The sequence below is a fragment of the Anolis sagrei genome, chromosome 6, assembly GCF_037176765.1.
Source record: "Anolis sagrei isolate rAnoSag1 chromosome 6, rAnoSag1.mat, whole genome shotgun sequence".
Taxonomy (NCBI): domain Eukaryota; kingdom Metazoa; phylum Chordata; class Lepidosauria; order Squamata; family Dactyloidae; genus Anolis; species Anolis sagrei.
This window is the reverse complement of record NC_090026.1, coordinates 46,037,836-46,057,688: the sequence shown is the minus strand read 5'-3', so window position 1 is coordinate 46,057,688 and position 19,853 is coordinate 46,037,836. Positions and strand designations below refer to the sequence as shown.

At 39.2% G+C, this 19,853-nt stretch overlaps 1 protein-coding gene across 2 annotated transcripts in view; it reads left to right on the top strand.

Moving 5' to 3' along the window:
- Nucleotides 1–19,853, top strand: part of NSF (N-ethylmaleimide sensitive factor, vesicle fusing ATPase) — a 91,114-nt gene that overhangs the window by 58,947 nt on the left and 12,314 nt on the right. For both annotated transcript variants that reach the window (XM_060781169.2, XM_060781170.2), the window contains exons 9-17: nucleotides 1,446–1,645; nucleotides 3,320–3,485; nucleotides 3,668–3,742; nucleotides 4,767–4,954; nucleotides 9,178–9,273; nucleotides 9,403–9,559; nucleotides 11,268–11,401; nucleotides 13,795–13,861; nucleotides 15,735–15,814. In XM_060781169.2, the coding sequence (XP_060637152.2) occupies nucleotides 1,446–1,645; nucleotides 3,320–3,485; nucleotides 3,668–3,742; nucleotides 4,767–4,954; nucleotides 9,178–9,273; nucleotides 9,403–9,559; nucleotides 11,268–11,401; nucleotides 13,795–13,861; nucleotides 15,735–15,814 (1,163 nt within the window). The remainder of the gene's footprint in view (nucleotides 1–1,445; nucleotides 1,646–3,319; nucleotides 3,486–3,667; nucleotides 3,743–4,766; nucleotides 4,955–9,177; nucleotides 9,274–9,402; nucleotides 9,560–11,267; nucleotides 11,402–13,794; nucleotides 13,862–15,734; nucleotides 15,815–19,853) is intronic.

Sequence of the window (19,853 nt, the reverse complement as noted above, 5' to 3'; positions counted from 1 at the left end):
AGCATTTAAGTTTGGGAGGCCAAAAGTTATACACTACGAAACCAAAACACTTTCCTCCTTACATTATATTTCCTTCCCAGTTGTATTAACATCAATGTTTGGCCTGGTTGGTTGTTGAATAGTACAATGGGGAAGATTGCTGGAGGATGCAAGTCTTTTGTTTTAGGAAGTGGTCAGGGCCATAGCCGGGGTGGGGGGTGGGGGTTAAGGGTTCACCCCCCCCCCCCCAAATGTGTCAGGTTAAAAAACCTGGTTTACTCATGAATGTTAAATGGTCAACCAATTCATGAGGAAATCAGGGTATTTTTTTAATTTGACACATTTCTGGGATGGGTTGAACCCTTAACACCCCCCCCCCCCCCCCCGTGGCAACGGACCTGGAAGGGATATATTTAGCTGTGTGTTCCCTTTTGCTTCCCTGAAATATCAAATTTGTCTAGCCCTAGCTTTGGAGGGCCAAAATACGGCAACATTCTTCATCTTTTGGAGGAACAGTAGGTGTACAGAAGCCTATTACTATGGAAATTGCTTCAGTGTATAAATTAGATGAGACAGAAAAAGGAAAATGTTAATTGGCCAATTTACTACCTGAGACTCTAACAGTTTATAATAGATTGGATGAGTTATTATGTGTAAAGGAATCCATTTTGTGAGGTTTGAAAACATTCATCCCTACATATACTATCTGGAGAGGGTTTTTAGTTTCAAGAAATCATAGCTTTTCTCTATGTTTTTATATTATTATGTTGACTGTTTTTAATTACACTTTTATGAATGCATGGCATCAAATCGTGCCAATCTGTAACCTGCCTTGAGTCACCGTATGGTTGAGAAAGGCGGGCTATAAATGTTGTAAATAAATAATTAATAAATAGATACGGGAATGAAATGGAAGGATTCTAAAAGTTTTTGTCTTCTACTTCACTTCTGCACACTGGAAGACCAAATTCAAACATTTGTTTAAACTATTCTTTATTTATTTAAAACTTTTATATCCCGATCTTCTCTACCTCCGTAGAGGGACTCAGACCAGCTAGGGGTGTTGAATCATACAGCATTCCAGTTGTTGTTGGACCATTGCTAAGAGCAGCCTTAGACAATGCTTGGAGTTGTAGGAAGTATGGAAAAAATCTTACTTGCTGGGTAGGTTCATGCATCTTGGGTCTTCTAGACTGAAAGGATTGGTAGCGCTAAAGGTAAAGAGCAGCACTTTGATTTGTATCTGTATACACATTGAGATTCCAAATTTAGTTCTTTAAGTACTGGTAGAAAGTGATATGAGTACCATTTAGATTCCTAGCTGGTGTATTTTGCACCAGCTGAAGTTTTTCAACTGTTCTCAGGTAATCCCACATGGAATGCATTGTTTTTTTATGTAACTCCTATCACAAAATGACCTTCATTTGTGCTTGATGATTAATGACTTATCTTTTCTCCTCCTCCAGGCTGTAAGCATGTGAAAGGCATCCTCTTATTTGGCCCCCCTGGATGTGGTAAGACTTTGATGGCCAGGCAAATTGGCAAGATGCTGAATGCCAGAGAACCAAAAATTGTGAACGGACCTGAAATCCTCAACAAATATGTTGGCGAGTCAGAGGCCAACATTCGCAAGCTCTTTGCAGATGCTGAAGAAGAACAAAAAAGGGTAACTAGATAAGAATCAGATATTGAAATGGTAATAGTTTGTGATGCGAATTCAGGCTGGAACATGACATGACTCCCACTCAGAACAGCTGTTTGCTTTACTCCCTTTTCTGTAATGTCTACTGTTGCAAAATGTGCAGTGACATCATTTTGTTGTGCTCCATCCTTGCAAACAGCATGTTTTGCATTTTAACCACCAAACATGATATAGGAGAAAGAGATGGCAGAGAGATTCAGGGGTCTTACTTCTAATAGCTTTCATGGTGTCTAGTTCTTTTTATAAGGGTTCATAGGATTGTAGTGGAATCGTAAGAGTATTTGGGTGCACTAGGATGATCCCACTGCAATCCTAAGGTCTGTTTGTTGGCTGCATGTAACATTTAGTACCTAGGATTCCCCTAACCTCTAAATGTACAGAACCCGCCCCCCAAAAGCCCTCAGCAAATTATACTTTTTTTCTATGGCTTCTAGGGGCACAATGTATCATTTGGATATTATTTTTTCATAGTGAATGATACATCTTGTCTTAGAACAGCCGATGGTTCATTTACAATCTTGTTGTAACCCTCTGTGGGAGGTCAGTAGTGGTCATTGGACTCTGTGAAGTTGTCTACTCCAGTTTGTTGGACTTTATCTTCTTTTTACACATCACAGTAGAACAGCGTTTCTCAACCTGGGGGTCGGGAGGGGGTGTCAGAAGGGATGCCAAAGACCATCAGAAAACACAGTGTTGTCTGTTGGTCATGGGGGTTCTGTGTGGAAAGTATGGCCCAAGTCTGTCCTTGGTGGGACACAGACTGTTCTTTGATTGTAGGTGAACTATAAATCCCAGCAACTACAACTCCCAAATGTCAAGGTCTATTTTCCCCAAATTCCACCAGTGTTCACATTTGGGCATATTGAGTATTCATGTCAAGTTTGGTCCAGATCCATCATTGTTTGAGTCCACAGTGCTCTCTGGATGTAGGTGAACTACAACTCCAAAACTCAAGGTCAATGCCCACCAAACCCTTCCAGTATTTTCTCTTGCTCATGGGAAAATACATCCTGCATATCAGATATTCACATTACGAATTAACAGTAGCAAAATTACAGTTATGAAGTAGCAATGAAAATAATTTTATGGTTGGGGGTCACGTCATTACGAGGGTTGAGAAACACTGCAGTAGAAGATATTCTATACCATAAAACATTTGCCAAACTTTAAAGCACCGAGGTGTTAAGATCCCACTTCTTATTTAGATCATTTATTCTGATACTGCATCATTTCCTACAGTGAGATGTTTTATAGTGCCCTTTATTTTGTCTGAATGCATCAACACTTCTAAAAATCAGACCCCCCCCCCCCCCTTGATATCAATGCAGACTGGGAAACACGTGTATTTAAAGTACCGGTGGTGACTTAAAGAGCATATATATCTCTCAAGGACCACCATTGCCTCACCCTTCCTCTACAACTTTTAAATCAAATTTGGGAAGACCAAGTTAGATTTACAGTCTGTGATTGAGTCAAGACTGCAGAATATATACATTTTAGGTGACTGGTACTTGGTTCTGGAATTGTTTTCCATCAGAGGCTTGGACAAGCAGTGTCCCTGGTTACATAATACAGAAAAAGAAAAATGGCAAAAAGCCTTCTTCTATGACATACTTTTTTCTTTTTCTTCTTCATTAGCTTGGTGCAAACAGTGGTGTCCATATCATAATCTTTGATGAGATTGATGCCATCTGCAAACAACGAGGAAGCATGGCAGGCAGTACTGGCGTCCATGACACAGTTGTGAACCAGCTCTTGTCCAAAATTGATGGAGTTGAGCAGTTGAACAACATCTTGGTCATTGGTATGAACATGTCTTGTTTGGTGTTAGATAGAGATAATAAAGAATCCTTTCCCATCCTGCTTTGTGCCTGTTGCTTAATGGCAAAGAGGGCTCTTTCAGTTCAAGATATGGCATTGATCCATATGTTCAAACTGTTCAGGCTCTCTTGATACCTTTCCTAACAGTTTTCATTTGGTCTATAGGCATGACTAACAGGCCAGACCTGATAGATGAGGCTCTCCTGCGACCTGGACGACTGGAGGTGAAAATGGAGATTGGTAAGTAAGCAATGGGAACATTCATGCAAAGGGATGCTATCAAAAGACATAACATTATAATGTGAACCAGAAAGGTCTTCCAGGAGTCAGATTTATTACCAGTGATTTTTACAGTATTGCAAACGAGTTAACTGTTATTAGCCTAAATAATATTTTATCAGCTTGTCTTAAATACACAAGCGTATTTTTATACCTAAAAGAAATTTTATCACAACTTATACTGAAAAAGAAAAACTTCTCTGTGTATGCTGCTTTTTTATTCTGATTTTTTTTTAAATGTAATTTTTTTTAAAAAAGTCTATGCCGTTCTTCATTTTGTGGTTCTGGGACTTTTATAATATATTAAAACAAATAAAACACAGGCAGCAATGATAACAGATCAAATGGCATAAAACTAATGTAGCAATGGGAAACAATGCAAATATTTAAAGTACTTAAAGCCTGGGCAACAAAAAAGATATTGCACAGCACATAAATGATAACAAGGTGGGTAGCAGGTTAGCTTTGCAGAGGAGGGAGTTCCCACATTAGTCTACCACTTTTGAAAAATATTCTTCCTTTTTTTTATCACTTGCCTCACTGTTGCTGATGGGGTCATTTTAAAAACTGGTAGACTGATGTGAACATGGTGCTGGCTCCACTTTTTCTCCTGTCTCTTTTCTGTTCCTGTTAGCATGGAGAATTACTTCCAACTGATGACATAGAGTCAGTGACCATGGTTTGCTGTGGCAATTTTAAAACCACATATCCTCCTCTTCTCCGTTTTCACATGGTCAGAGATGAAAGAAAGTCTGCCATAGTTTGAAATCCATGTTTGTATTCAGTAGCCCTGTTTAGACATAATAATTTGGTTGATTCAAAATCAGAAAAATATATTTTCCCAGAACACAAAATAGAGGGAATTAGTACAAAACTGGGATCTGAGCAGGATGGGTTATTCCTTTACAAATATTAGCCTTGTGGTCAAGAAAGAGAGCAGTATTCTCTGAATTAAAGGACTCACAGAGGTGTTCTCCCTTTTTAGGTTTGCCAGATGAAAAGGGACGAATACAGATTCTTAACATCCACACTGCAAGGATGCGGACCCATCAGCTGCTTGGGCCAGATGTTGACATTTCAGAACTGGCAGTGGAGACCAAGAACTTCAGTGGTGCTGAGCTTGAGGGGCTGGTTCGTGCAGCACAGTCCACTGCTATGAACAGACACATTAAGGTTTGATTTCTTCCAACCCATTCCATCAACAGATGTCCTCATTGTGAAACCATTGCTGCGTCCCTGTTTTCTCTCTTTTCTACATCCTTTTTTCTTTTGGAAAAGGCATGAATTCTACTTGATCGTAATAAATTTGAATATCTGCTATTTTATTCTTTGCTATAACTAATAATTATTAGATATCATTAAGTACACCGTTTCCCTCCCAATGTGTACAGACCGTCTCTTGGTTACATGCAATATAGATTCTCTAGGTTTTTTCTTAAGTTAATTTCTATGTAACTCAGAAAAGATACATTTTTAAGTGTAACTCCAGCCAAAAATATTTACAGGCAGTCTCCGAGTTATGAACAAGATACGTTCTGTACATTTGTTCTTAAGTTACATTTGTATGTAAGTTGGAACAGGTACATTTTTGAGTGTAACTCCATCCATATATATATGGCTATATATAGCTTTGGATAGCACAGGGAAGGGTTAACACCCCAGTGGTGTTTATTTTGCTATTTGTGCCCCTGTTCGGAAGATTTCACCTCACTTTCTGTGCTTGTGACAATTGGATTTTGAAAAATTTGGCTTGTTGTGGAAACAAGGATTGGCGAGAAAGATTCAATAGAGACACCTTTTCTCCATAATAATTCCTCCAGAGTGAATTTCCCTACCTAGGGATAGATTTCTCTCAATTCCTGTTGTCTCACCCCATTTTTAACTATGAGTTGTTTGTAAGTTGAATGTTTGTAACTCAGGAACGACCTGTATATAAAAAAGCACCTGTGATTCAAAGACACAGTCTGTTTTTAGAGATTTTTTTTGGGGTGGGGGGGATGGCATCTTAGAATCTTGTCAGATATTTGTAACTTGAGAACTGCCTGTATACATCACCTTTGGATAGCATTATTTTAGGCATTTTGTGTCATATGTAAGCCGCCCTGAGTCCCTTCGGGAAGATGGAGGCGGGGTACAAAATTTAAGTTATTATTATTGTTGTTATTTGAAACACAACAAGATGAGTCCACAGCAGACACTCTGCTGTCTGTTGAATTGGATCACATGTCTGACACTTCCCAAGTGTCTAGGACTGTGTGATGTATTGGCGAATAATGCGTGCAGATCCCAGAAAGGTGGCCTTCTGCAGCTGGCAGAATAATAATAACAACAATTATTATTATTATTATTAATGTGTGATACCACTGGGACTTTAACGTTCAGACCTCAAGGGAGGGATGGTGTGAGTCAGAGTTTTTTGTGCTGTACTTTAAAGAAACCTTGTAATTGAAAGCTAGCATGTCAGGGAAAGAGAATTACAGGCCTATTTTTCCTTCACAATCCGTTTTTTAATGCACAGGAGAGCTTGTTTGAAACATGGGTTGGCATTTAAACATAGAGCTTCTCCACCTGCAATCTGAGGGTCAAACTAGATTGGGGAAGTCACATTTGTCATTTACATGCCTGCTCCTCTTCAAGAGGTGTAATGGATTAATAGAAGGATTCCCCCATGCCTCCTAACTCTTTATACTCGCAGTAGCTGAAGCACTTTCTCCTGCTTTGCTCACTTTTGTGGTATCAGAGCTAGCTGAGGGAAAATACACATAGCAACAGGACACAGAGGAGAAATATACGAAGAAGAGTTCAGCCAGTATAATTTACTGGTCATTTGTGTTAAAAATAAACCTCTCCTTCACATTGGCAGGAAAGCAGATATGCAACTATTGTGGGTACTATATGAATAAGGTCTCAACTTGTGCTTGAATGTTGCTACTTTTGAATCAACTTATGTGTTACTAGATTTGTGAGACTTGAAGAGAGTTTAGATTTGGTCCTAAACTTTCTTAGTGCCTTCTGATTTGTGACCTCTGATAACCCATCTGTAACATAGGCTCAGTCTATGCCCAGACCTGCCCACTTAATTGACTTGGACTCTTTAAAAATAAATGTTCTGGGTGGGGCTATATGCGTTCCTTATTCATTTTGTTTGCATATATCATATAATTGAGATTTTCAAGGAAGAAAAAATGGTGCCATTATTATATTGCCTGTGCTAAAATGACCCCTGATAGGAGATAGGAGTATTGTCAATCTCTGTGTTGTATTATATTGTATTGTACTGTATAGTATTGTCATTCTATCCTCCAGTCACTGAACAGCTTTGCTCTATTTATCTTGTTGTTGGTCTCTGAATCTCCCATGTAACTTTTTCTCTCTTCTGCTTTGAGAGCTAGACATTTGCTTTACAAACATTATCTGAGGTATATTTTAGTTCAGTGCTTCATGGACCTGTGCTGGTCTCTGAGACATTGACTGCTTACTATGAGTTGGAAGGAGAAACAATTGTCTCCCATTACTGTCCTTAACATGTTAGAAAAAAAGTGACTATTTCCTACATCAGAATGTCTGAGAAGTTCTGGTTTAATGGATTCGCACAATAGCATCTTCTTGTGGGTTGTGCTAACTGGGTACAGAAGATAAACATCCACAAAGCATTTTAATACTTAGCTCCTGAAGGCAGGTTTTCAGGATGGGATGTAGGAGGGTGTCTTTCCCTTTATTTTCCCCTGTTCATTTTTTAGTTGTAAAGGTCACCCTGCCTTTAGTAGGAAATGAATGATGCGCACAGTGAAATGTCAGGGTGAAGGCAGTAGAGATTACCTGAAACAAGCAAAATCAGGTTTTCTATATTGGAGAGTGTTGAAATGCTTATTTTTATTATTCTGTAACAGGTGTAGGACAAAAAGTGCAAACGGGAATACACAGCTGTTAGTATAATGCTGTACACAATGCTTTAGGAAGCCCCTTCTTTTAATGTGAAAATGCACATTATCTGACATTTCTACACATGGAGTAGGGGTCATGTTCAATCAGTCTCCTCCTGCCCACACCCCAAAACACTTGGCAAAGTATATCCTCTTTTCTTAAATGCATTACTTCGGTTGTTTCACCTTTAGAGAGGAAAGGTCAAAATGTGTGTGCGTGTGTATCACATGGGAAGATGGCAAATGTGAATGCAATGTTTTCATTTCTTACAGTTTAGACATGCCTCACGCCATAGTGACCCAACACATTGCCACATGCATGACAGAAACCACTAAGGACTAGACCCAAGGAAATACATTTTAAGTAGGAACACTACACAAAGAAAGATAGGTTTCTTATCATTAGATAGTCTGAGGTTCAGGTGTAGAAAGCCCAGGGAAAGTGTGAGGAGAGAGCAAGAGCTTAGAATATCAATTCTGACCAATATTTCACCCAAAGGAGTTCAGTAGAGCTTGGTAGGATGAGTACACACCTCAGTACCAGAAAAGGAAATGCACAATACATTTCTGCTTCAGAATAGCCATTCTGAAAGTAATGCTCTAAACTACAGGAAGGGGGCAGGAATATGTGGCTTCTAGATTTGGTTAAACTACAACTCCCAGCAGCCCTAGACAGCATAGTCAATAGTGAAGAACAATGAAATTTGCAGTCAGGCTGCATCTGGAGGATCACAACTTGTCGAGGATGGTTCAGATGTATATTCTCACAGGTCTTTCTAGTGAGCCTACATTTTCAGTGTAATCTGATTTAGCATACATGGTGCATAGCAACACCTACTACGCAGGGCCATAGCAACACCTCTTCACCCTGCTGCCTTACAATTCCTGGCCAAGGTGCCTCCATGGCCCCACAGCCTTGCGGCGAGAGTACTTTAACAGCCTAGCTGGTTGGCCATAGCAACACCTATTGTGTCTTAATCGTATTACATAAAGACCAGAATGAAGTCCAAAGAAAATAGCTCACAAATTTGAAACAATTATAACTTGTAAGCTGCTCTGAGTCCCTTTCGGGGTGAGAAGGGCGGCATATAAATGTAGTAAATAAATAATAACCTTAAAGAACATTTGATCACACTATAACATTAATACACCTTTGAATTCAAAATATTTTGAAAGCATAAAAATAAGGAGTGCAACATTCACCTATTCAAAGCCTATGTCTCACTAGGCAGTCAGTTGTCAATAGCCTACTTGCATATACAGGTCTTCGTCTACTGGTAGAAAGACAGCTGAAAAAGGCAAGCCTATTCTCTCTTTGAAGGGAACTTCACACTCTGACATCAGCCACAGAGAAGTCTTCTTTTGTGTCTTTACCAAGCATGTCTCTGTGGCTGCTGGGATCAGTAACAACTGGATCAGTGAGTAAATGCTTAGCTGGCTATCTTGTAATGTGTTATCCCTTCTTCTTGTTAGGCCACCTCCAAAGTAGAAGTTGATATGGAGAAGGCAGAATCTCTGCAAGTGACAAGGGGTGACTTCTTTGCTTCTCTGGATAATGATATCAAGCCGGTGAGTGGGCCCATTGTAAATCTTGTTGTTGGACATTGAGACAGCCTGTTATGGCCCTTGTTCCAAAAAGGTAAAATAAGGAAGGGCTGATAACTCCTCCTTGATGTGATACATCTATTGTTTTTTCAGGCATTTGGGACCAACCAGGAGGATTATGCAAGCTATATCATGAATGGTATTATTAAATGGGGTGATCCTGTCACTCGGGTGCTGGATGATGGTGAACTTCTAGTTCAGCAGGCCAAAAACAGTGATCGCACCCCCTTGGTCAGTGTCCTCTTGGAAGGTAAGTTTCTCTCTGTACAGACTGCTCTGGAAGGGAGGGAGAAAATATACTGCTCTTAGGAAACTACTTAGAACTTTCTAGTATTTAAGAAGCCTTGTGTTTTGGGAGAAAAAGTCATGGGAATTTGGAAAATATTAGATAATTTTTTCACTGTGATGGCAGCCATGAGCTTTTATTTCATTAAACATTGAATTGTTATTAAAGAAAGTCAGCTCCAGTTTGCTGTGATATCTAAATAACTGCACAGATTGTAATCTGCAGTTAAACTAAAACTGGACATCAATATCCAAAATAGCTTTGGAAACCATGTTTTTGACAACACTGGTTTGCTGTGATTGGCATACCATCACTCTTCCCCCACCAGGGGCTGCTGCATCCTGGAAATGGAAATGAGCTTAAAATGGGATGAACTGCTCCAAATTCCGGTTTAACTGTTGTGTATTTGGAAGAAACTATGGCCCTGTATCTTAATGATGACTTGTCATTATAGTTGAATTGATGAAAATAATGATTCTGCTTCCAACTTTGCAGACTCAGTACAAACAGGAAGCACACATAAGGGGAGAGGGTGGCAGGAAGGTGATGAAAAGGACTGTAACAGTCATTTGTCCAGGTCCAGCAGAACCAGCATAGTGTACTCCTCCTTGATCTATAATTTGAGATCTCCAAGATTTATGAAGAAACCATTTCAGTGTCAGATTTTCTAAGTAGTCCCTTTAAGAAATAGCTTGTAGAAAATCCCAGTAAGCTTCTATCTTACCAGTACCAATTGGTCCATGGTGATGGAACTATCATACCATCACATTCAGGCCCCTTCCTCTGCGTGGTCACTGTGAAATGCATACATATGGGTTTTCTGCGCCTGTGCAGACAGTTTTGGAACTCTCTAGAATCTTAAAAGGATACTTTTTGGCGGTAGCACCGCCTATACTCCCCCATAGGCAATACATAACATAAATTAACTAATATCAACAGGCATATAAATACAAATTAAAAACATTAAAACATATTAAACATATGAAAATATCATAAAACAAATTGAACATTGCGCCAGTCACATAGTCATCCAAACATTTAAAACAGATAATCCACAATACCCGTTTTGAACTGGATTATATGAGTCTACACTGCCATATAATCCAGTTCAAAGCAGATAATCTGGATTTTATATGGCAATTTATATGGCACTATCTCCAGTAAAACTCAGATTTCCCAATAGAGCAAGTCTATGTCCAATTGAATGGTTTCGACCAGAAATAATTTAACACAGAACCATAAAGGGTATGAAATCCCAAAATACTCGCAACAAGGTGGGCTCAGCATGGATATTGAAGCTTTCTCACATCATGTTTAAATTTAGGGCATTCCAAAATCACTTTTGAGATTTTAGCACAAGCTGAGATGGCACAACAAGGAGTATCCTGAATGAGGCTTGTTCTGTTCTGAGGAACCCTTTTTACTTAGAACTAGAAGACTACTAGACTGAGCACCTGGATAGGTGTTGCAATGCTGGCTATAAATAATTCTATAACCACAACTGTTTTAAGGATTTGAAAATGAATGAGCATCTCACTCAGTCAAGTAAATTTTCAATGTATAGATGAGTTTGTTGATGCCCTTTTTCTTTCTCTTAGGCTTGTCTAAATTTCTTGTATGTTATGTATTTATTTTGTTTGCCCTGGGTTTAGTTGTTTGTTTCTGTGGACAGGTCCCCCTCACAGTGGGAAAACAGCTCTGGCTGCAAAGATTGCAGAAGAATCTAACTTCCCCTTTATCAAGATCTGCTCTCCTGACAAGATGATTGGCTTTTCAGAAACTGCCAAATGCCAGGCAATTAAGAAGGTATAAGCTGCAACTGTACAGAGCAATTTGTTATTTCACTGTTTTTCAGCCTACACTTCGTGCCATATTGAAATGCTGTTATGAATTAAGTGGTCAGTTCAGATTTAAAGTCAGGTGCCATTTGAAATGACAGCGAGATGTCATAAGCAAAGGCATTCCAATGAGCAGAACACAGATCAGAACTGGCATTGGAAACTCTTTGCATTCCAAAGTAGTTGTTATAGTATTGGACATCTGCAGCAAATAGCTTGTACCTTTTTCCAGCTCAAAAGTCATTGTTACCTTGGATCCTGCAGCCAGCTAAGAACTTGTACAAGAAAAAAGCAAGATATTAATTAATTCATTAAATATTTTTCTTAAATGATAGCACATGATAATGGGGAAAGCAATTTTATATATAAACTATCTGTCCCCTGCCACGTGTTGCTGTGGTCAAGTCTGGTGATCTGGAAAATAAAGTAATGAGAAAGTGTTGGTTTCTAATATATGTAATTTCTTTATGCTTGTGGGTAAACAGTATTTCTTGTTGTTTCTTTGTCAGTGTTGATGTAGAGATTGTCTGGTTTGCCTACTCTGGATCATGGAACATATTATTGACCTTCTTTAGGGGTCCCTTTCAAATACTATCTCTCTCTGTGTGTGTGAATCATATCTATCTATCTATCTATCTATCTATCTATCTATCTATCTATTTATCTATCTATCTATATTTATGACTGGATGGCTCTGTGTCAGGAGGGCTCTTGATTACATTTTCTTGCCCTGGTGAAGAGAGTTGGACTGGATGGCCTTAAGTATTTTCTGTTGGTCATGGGGGTTCTATGTGGGAAATTTGCCCCAATTCTGTCGTTTGTGGGATTCAGAATGCTCTTTAATTGTAGGTGAACTATAAATCCCAGTAACTACAAATCCCAAATGTCAAGGTCTGTTTTCTCCAAACTACATATTTGGGCATATGGAATATTTGTACCAAGTTTGGTCCAGAGCCATCATTGTTTGAGTCCACAGTGCTCTCTGGATGTAGGTGAACTACAACTCCCAAAATCAAGGTCATTGCCCACCCAACCCTTCTAGTGTTTTCCGTTGGTCATGGGAGTCCTGTATGCCACATTTGGTTCACTGCCATTTTGGGTGGAGTTCAGAATGCTCTTTGATTGTAGGTTAACTATAAATCCCAGCAACTACTACTCCCAAATGACAAAATCAAAAAAATTTGAGTAAAGGACATACATTGGGTTGTTAGGTGTATGCCGTCCACATTTGGTGTCAATTGGCCCACTGGTTTTTGAGTTCTGTTAATCCCACAAACGAACATTACATTTTTATTTATGTAGATGATCCATTCTTAAAATGTAGGAGTTATTTTATTTGGAATGGTATCTTGCAAGCCATCGCGATAAATTCATGTTTCTCATGTTCCAGAAGTGTTAGGGAGGAAACGTTTTACAGTTCTTCTGCATCTTGCGATAATGGTACTCCTTACATTTTAACCTTTTATTGTTCTTATTGGATGTCTGCCAGTCTTCAAATTGAGATGTCTTGACTTCAGTCCTCCAGAATAAAAATGTGGGATAGCATTTAATATAGAGGACATCTTAGTTTGTAATATGTACATAATTCAATGTTGTTTAAGTGAAATACACTAGAAGACTGAGGCTGCAAGAATTACATGCATTATTATCACCTACAAAATTACTAGATAACAGAAAAGCGGTAAAGAACTCTCAGGTTTACATAGTAGACAAAGATTGACAATATAACCACCATCCCCGAGTTTACTACAAATAATTAAATATTTACCTGTTTTCTAGAATACAGATATTCTCCTAAGGGGATTTGAGCCACAATTAATAGTATGATCTTACAAATGCTGAGCATTTGTTTTTAATTTCTTTTCAAAAGATTGGCATGTGGGAATTGATAGTACTGAATACAAACCAGCAAGAGGATGCTTGAATTCCCCCAAATTGGGGGCTTCGGAAGAATTCCAAGCATTCAATAACCTCCCCAAAGGAGGGAGAAAATTACTGGCAATATATAATGCATGATATTCCTTCATTAATCTCTGCATTTTTAGCAAAGACTTCAAAACACCTGTTCTTCAGGCTAGACTGTGCCTGTTCCGCGTAGCAGTTGTTGCCAAGTTGCTGCTCCTGGAATTTGTCTCACATTTTAAGAATATTTTTACAATCAGAGAATATCTGGAGTTTTGCATATAAATCAACACTTTATTTGTTCTGTACCTTTTTGCTTGCTAAAATTTAAATTGAACTACAGTATATATGTGTTAACTAATTTTACCCCCTTGCTTTGTTTTGTTTTAAAATAAAAGCCCAGTGCAGTTGTTGTGCTTAGAGATGAAAACTATTTTTCTTTTCTTGTTTCACCAACAGATCTTCGATGATGCTTACAAGTCACAGCTCAGCTGCGTGGTTGTGGATGACATTGAAAGGCTCCTTGGTGAGGAATATGGAGGATGGGATACCTTGGGCAGGCAGTTGAGAACTTTTCTGTGGCTTGCTCTGAGCCCGGTTCTAGTTTAGCACTGTCAAGTGAAATAAGGTATAACGTTTCTATAGTGTAAATAATTGTATAAAAGGTAAAGGTTGTCCTCTGACATTAAGTCCAGTCATGTCTGACTCTGGGGTGTGGTGCTTATCTCCATTTCTAAGCCGAAGAGCCGGCGTTGTCCATAGACACCTCCAAGGTCATGTGGCCAGCATGACTGCATGGAGCGCCGTTACCTTCCCGCCAGAGCGGTACCTATTGATTTACTCACATTTGCATGTTTTCAAACTGCTAGGTTGGCAGAAGATGGGGCTGACAGCGAAAGCTCACACCGCTCCCCGGAATCGAACCTGCGACCTTTCGGTCAAAAGCTCAGCAGCTCAGCACTTTAAACCACTGCACTACCGGGGGCTCCACACATTTTTATAATTGTATAGAAGATGGAATTTCAGCAAGTGTTGCTTGTTGCTGCGATTTCCTTGTCTGCACAACAATTCATGGGACAACAACCTTGCACCTTATTTCACCCAGCAACCCTAACCTAGATCCATACACACAATTTTCTTGCCAGAGCTCATGTTCATGAGTGTGTGGATATCACTACTCAACCTGTGTATTGGGCTAGGCAAAACTACGGTTAGGTGGATCTGTAATTGGTTAAGCGGACGAACCCAGACGCTCACAAATTCTTCCTCTTCATCCTGGAAAGAAGTGACGAGTGGAGTGCCGCAGGGTTCTGTCCTGGGCCCGGTCCTGTTCAACATCTTTATTAATGACTTAGATGAAGGGTTCGAAGGCATGATCATCAAATTTGCCGACAACACCAAGTTGTGAGGGATAAGATATAAGGTTTCTATAGTTTTAATAATTGTATAAAAAGTAAAGGTTGTCATTAAGTCCAGTCATGTCTGACTCCGGGGTGTGGTGCTCATCTCCATTTCTAAGCCATTTCTAAGACAGGAGCAAAATTCAAAACCATCTGATTGTTTATTGGAATTGGAATATTGTTTCCAATTCTGGGCTCCACAATTGAAGAGAGATATTGACAAGCTGGAATGTGTCCAGAGTAGGGCGACTAAAATGATCAAGAGTCTGGAGAACAAGCCCTATGAGGAGCAGCTTAAAGAGCTGGGCATGTTTAGCCTGAAGAAGAGAAAGCTGAGAGGAGACATGATAGCCATGTATAAATATGTGAAAGGAAGTCATAGGGAGGAGGGAGCGAATTTATTTTCTGCTGCCCTGGAGACTAGGACATGGAACAGTGGCTTCAAACTACAAGAAAGGAGATTCCATCTGAACATGAGGAAGAACTTCCTGACTGTGAGAGCTGTTCAGCAGTGGAACTCCCTGCCCCGGAGTATGGTAGAGGCTCCTTCTTTGGAAGCTTTTAAACAGAGGCTGGATGTCGGGGGTGCTTTAAATGCAGTTTTCCTGCTTCTTGGCAGGGGGTTGGACTGGATGGCCCATGAGGTCTCCTCCGACTCTAGGATTCTATGATTCTAAGTTGATAGGATGTAAAAGCCTATGCAGGGTGAGGAAAAGGCTGAGAAGGAACGCGTACACAGTAGACAGATATTCAAGAGCTAAACTCCTGTTTGTACAGGTGAGCAAGCACATTTTTGTGGACTTCTCTGAACTGTAGGTCTAAAGAGGCTTGGATGCTTTAACAGCACATAAATGGAATCCCTCTGTGATATTTCTCAGGTCACCAGTTCAATGTGAGCTGTTAAAATTTGGTCTCCAAAAAAGAAACAGAGCAGTAATTAAATTTTGCTGTTGATTTTAGTAAACTTTAATAAATTGTCTTCTCTTCCCCACCTTTCAGATTATGTTCCGATTGGACCCCGATTCTCCAACCTGGTGTTGCAGGCTCTTCTGGTGTTACTGAAGAAAGCGCCACCACAGGTAAATTCTCTGTTTCTGCCACAAGAGAAAATGTTTATAATGTGGACTGTGCACATTCAGGGCAAAGGAGACAGTAGGACAGCACTCAGCCACAGATATCATACAGGTCTCTGTCGTCAGTTTGAGGCAGCATGAACATCTTTGGAAACTCAGTGGTTGGGATCTGTGTGTGCTCATTTATGTGAGATATTAACAAATGGTTGGATATAGAATTAGGACATTCTGGGATAGTTCTACTGAAAGTGGTTCATAGAAAGTGGCTTGCTGTGAGTTTCAATGATAATAATATGTCCTTGGTGCATTGAGGGAAACATTGCTAGTTCACCACATCTGATAGCTTGAGAATAATAATAATAATAATAATAATAATAATAATAATAATAATAAAAACTTTGTTCATACCCCCATCACCATCTCCCCAAGGGGACTCGGGGCGGCTTACATGAGGCCACGGTCATCAATTCAGTAACACAATATAACACATGAACACAACAAAAAAAAATAAGAAAATAAAATAACATAAAATACAAAACCTATATAAATAAACAGCACAACAATATAAAATCAGAACATTAAACACTAAAAATAATAACTATTCTATTCTAGGACTTGGAGATGGAAATGAAACAGTGAATCAGTTATTTGAAATTCTGCAGTAAGCAAACTTCCAGTGACCAAACTGGACAGTATGTTTTCTATAATTTAGCTGTAAATCGCCTAGAGCATTCTCGGATGGAGGGCGATTAATAAGTTATTAAATGATGATGATGATGATGATGATGATGATGATGATTTGCAAAGCCTTCTCAAACTCACAATGTCTTATTAAAAAGCACCTACTTTCCAAGTAAAAAGTCACAAGTTACATTCTGGCCACTTCCATAATAGCAGATTTTAGATTGGCAGGGTTGGGAATGTCCTGGAAATTATGGACCAAGCAACTGCTTGTCAAATAACATAGTGGCTTAGCCCATCCCAGGTTAACCTAAAGGAGTCCCTGACCACATCTACTCTCTCGGCAGAGGGGAAATGCCAAAGAACCACAACCATTTGCATGCCCACACATTCAAAAAGTCTAGAAGTGGTGCTGCAGCAAAGAAAGGGGGTCAGTGTGTCTTTTATTTACTTATTTATTTACTTCATTTATATCCCGCTCTTCTCACCCCTCAGGGGACTCAGAGCAGCATACACCAAACATCTAGGAAAACGTTCAATGCCTTGATTATACACACAGTTAAAACATAGCAATTATTACTATTTCCAATCAATTTACAACAATGGAGTTTGATTTAGCTAACAGTTTGTTGCCAGTTATTCATTGCTAGACCAGTATTCAGTGTCAGTTGTGTCTTTTTTAATTGAGCAAGAAAAGCCATTCAGAAACTGGGAACTGAAAAGGCCTGTAAACTAGTGTTTTTTATTCAAAGCTTATAATGCCAGTGCTTTTGTGTGTGTTTCTCTGAAAAGTACTTTTGCATTTTTTGCATTTCAAGTAGGACTAATGCTTAACATTTTTTTCATCTGAGAGTACTTTCTATGTTTTATTGTGTATAGTCTACCTATATTCAGATTGAAGAGGAATACTAAGCAGTACAAATATGGTGTATTAAAGACAGAAACCATATCCAAGTCTAATAAGTTTGGATTGTTATAATTAAAAAGCATTAAAACATGGTTGATCAAGCTATCTAATGCTTAAAATAATGTTTTTCAGTATTGATATGATAAGCAGGATTCATTTTTTTAAATTAAAATATTACAGGAAAATAGGTTTAGACCAATAAAAACAGTTAAAAACTGTTTTTTCCCATTGTGGTGCTTATATTGATCTGCATGTAAGTCCACCCAGTTTTTTGGGATCAAATTTTTGACTCAAATTTCTAAACATATACATGCATATATACTGTAATGGAATTTGTACTTTTTATTTACCTTGCTTCTGCCAGTGACATTCTGTTTCAGTCACTGAAATCTTTTTTTCAGACATGTCCCTGGTTTCTGAGATTTCAGCAGGCTCAGATTCTTAAAAACATTCCTTTGCAGCCTTGGAGACTGGAACCTTAGTGACTAAATTTTTTTAAGGAAAAGTTGCTGAAGAATGTAGTTTCTTTATATAGGGTGAGGCAGCATAACTTCCTTTTTTCAAAACTTAATAAAACCCATTGTATGAATCAGAATTTTTTTATAATGTAGGCACATACCTAAAGTTTTGTTTTACGTAGTTTTGAAGATCAAATTAGGTAGGTGACGTCCCCCATTCTCCATATACCGAGTAAACCGATTTCTGGCGTTTGCCATGACTCTTGCCAGCATAGCAGGCGTTATGTTGGCAATTTCTTCCTTGATGTTGATCTTCAAATCTTGTGGGGTCCTTGAACGGTTCACATAAACACAGGATTTCAAAAAGCCCCATTAAAAAAAAATCACAAGGGGCCAAATCTGGAGAGCGGGCCGCCCACTCCAAATCCGCTCCAAAAGTAGGCCTCAACGGCACAAGCACGCTCCTCACTGTTCCAACGCATGATGGTGACTGAACTGTGTCAGGACAAAACTTTATACTCCTGCCTCTCGAACGAGACCACTAGCGCTCCGCTACGTCTTCAACCGACTGAATGGTGCGCATTTTAAAAAAGGAAGTTATGCTGTCTCACCCTGTATAATGTCACACTCTGCATCTCTTCTGCCAAATTATGCTATGTATGGTCCTGTTTAATGGTTCACACTTCAAACTGTTTAATGCAGTTTCATCACTTTTTTCTGTTTACATGGAGTTGGCAGAGTTCATTGGGGCTGGTTTCTGAAAGGTGTTCTGAAAGGTAACCAGCAAAGTATTCAATACTTTTGAAGGCTACTTCTATGCTTTTCTATAGTTCAGTGGTCTGAGAGTACCTCCCTCCAACAGCAAAATCTGAGGCATGATTATATTAATTGGACACTCTTGTCTGATGACTTGTTCCATCAGCCTTAAATACTTTACTGGGATATTGTTGAGGAGAGTATGGAATAGCCCCATGGAGGCATCTTTGAGCCACTGGAAGAAAGGGTGAGATACTAATGGGATAGATAATTAAATGTATATCATTCCACACGGTGGCACACTTGTACAACACCTCCCCGCGTGACCCTGTCATGATAAGGTTACAGCATGAAGGTTTTCTGCAGCATTTTGTTTGGTAAGATAATGGATGCTTAGCCATAAAGTCTTGCATTTGAGGACAAAGTTTGCAAACAACCTCATTGGCTCGAGTACAGGAGACACAGTAATTGAAACCAGTCCATTCAGAAGGTTGCATTTGTGGCATGTTTGTCTCCACTGTCTGTGTATCAAGAGTTGTATAAACTTTCTGGATACAATGAGGGGATTGTATTAATCATATTGGGCTGTCCTTCCATTCACTTGGTCTATCTGTCTCCTGCTTTCTGTAAATTTTGCTTGCACATGCTAATGACATATCCCTGACATATTAAAACTTTATTCTCCTTGGTGAATGCTGTGGCTTTGTATGGGCTTATTATGCCAAGTAGCTCGTATGATTTTTTAAATCCCTTTTTTTATATCTGCACAGCTTTCAAAGCACATCATCTGTATTTTTTGTTAGAAATTCTTTTGGTCACAGAGCTCATTAGGAGTATTGCAATCCACACTGTTCAGATTTCCTGAGCTTATGTAAAAATGTAAGCATGTGTACTGCAGGAATCTCATAAGTGATTTGCCTCTTCAGTAGCACAGAAGGTGTTGTACATGTGATCTCTTACTAGCCTGAGAAAAATTCAAAACAAGGCCAATATTTGTTTGGACTCCTTAAATTAATTTTGAAAGCCTTTCTAAAAATAAAGGGGAGGAAAATCTCTCCCCTTCTCTTTCTCTCTCTCCTCTCTCTTTTATTTCAGTCAGGTTTCTCTGGGCTTTGCAAGGAGAAGAGATTGTTGAAGGGAGGGAATAGAGGTTGGTGCGGGGAGAGCCTGAAAAGCGCTGTCTCAGCGGGGAGCCAAGCCAGAGAAAAAAGAGTTTCTCTGAGAATGGAGCAGTAACAGCTCG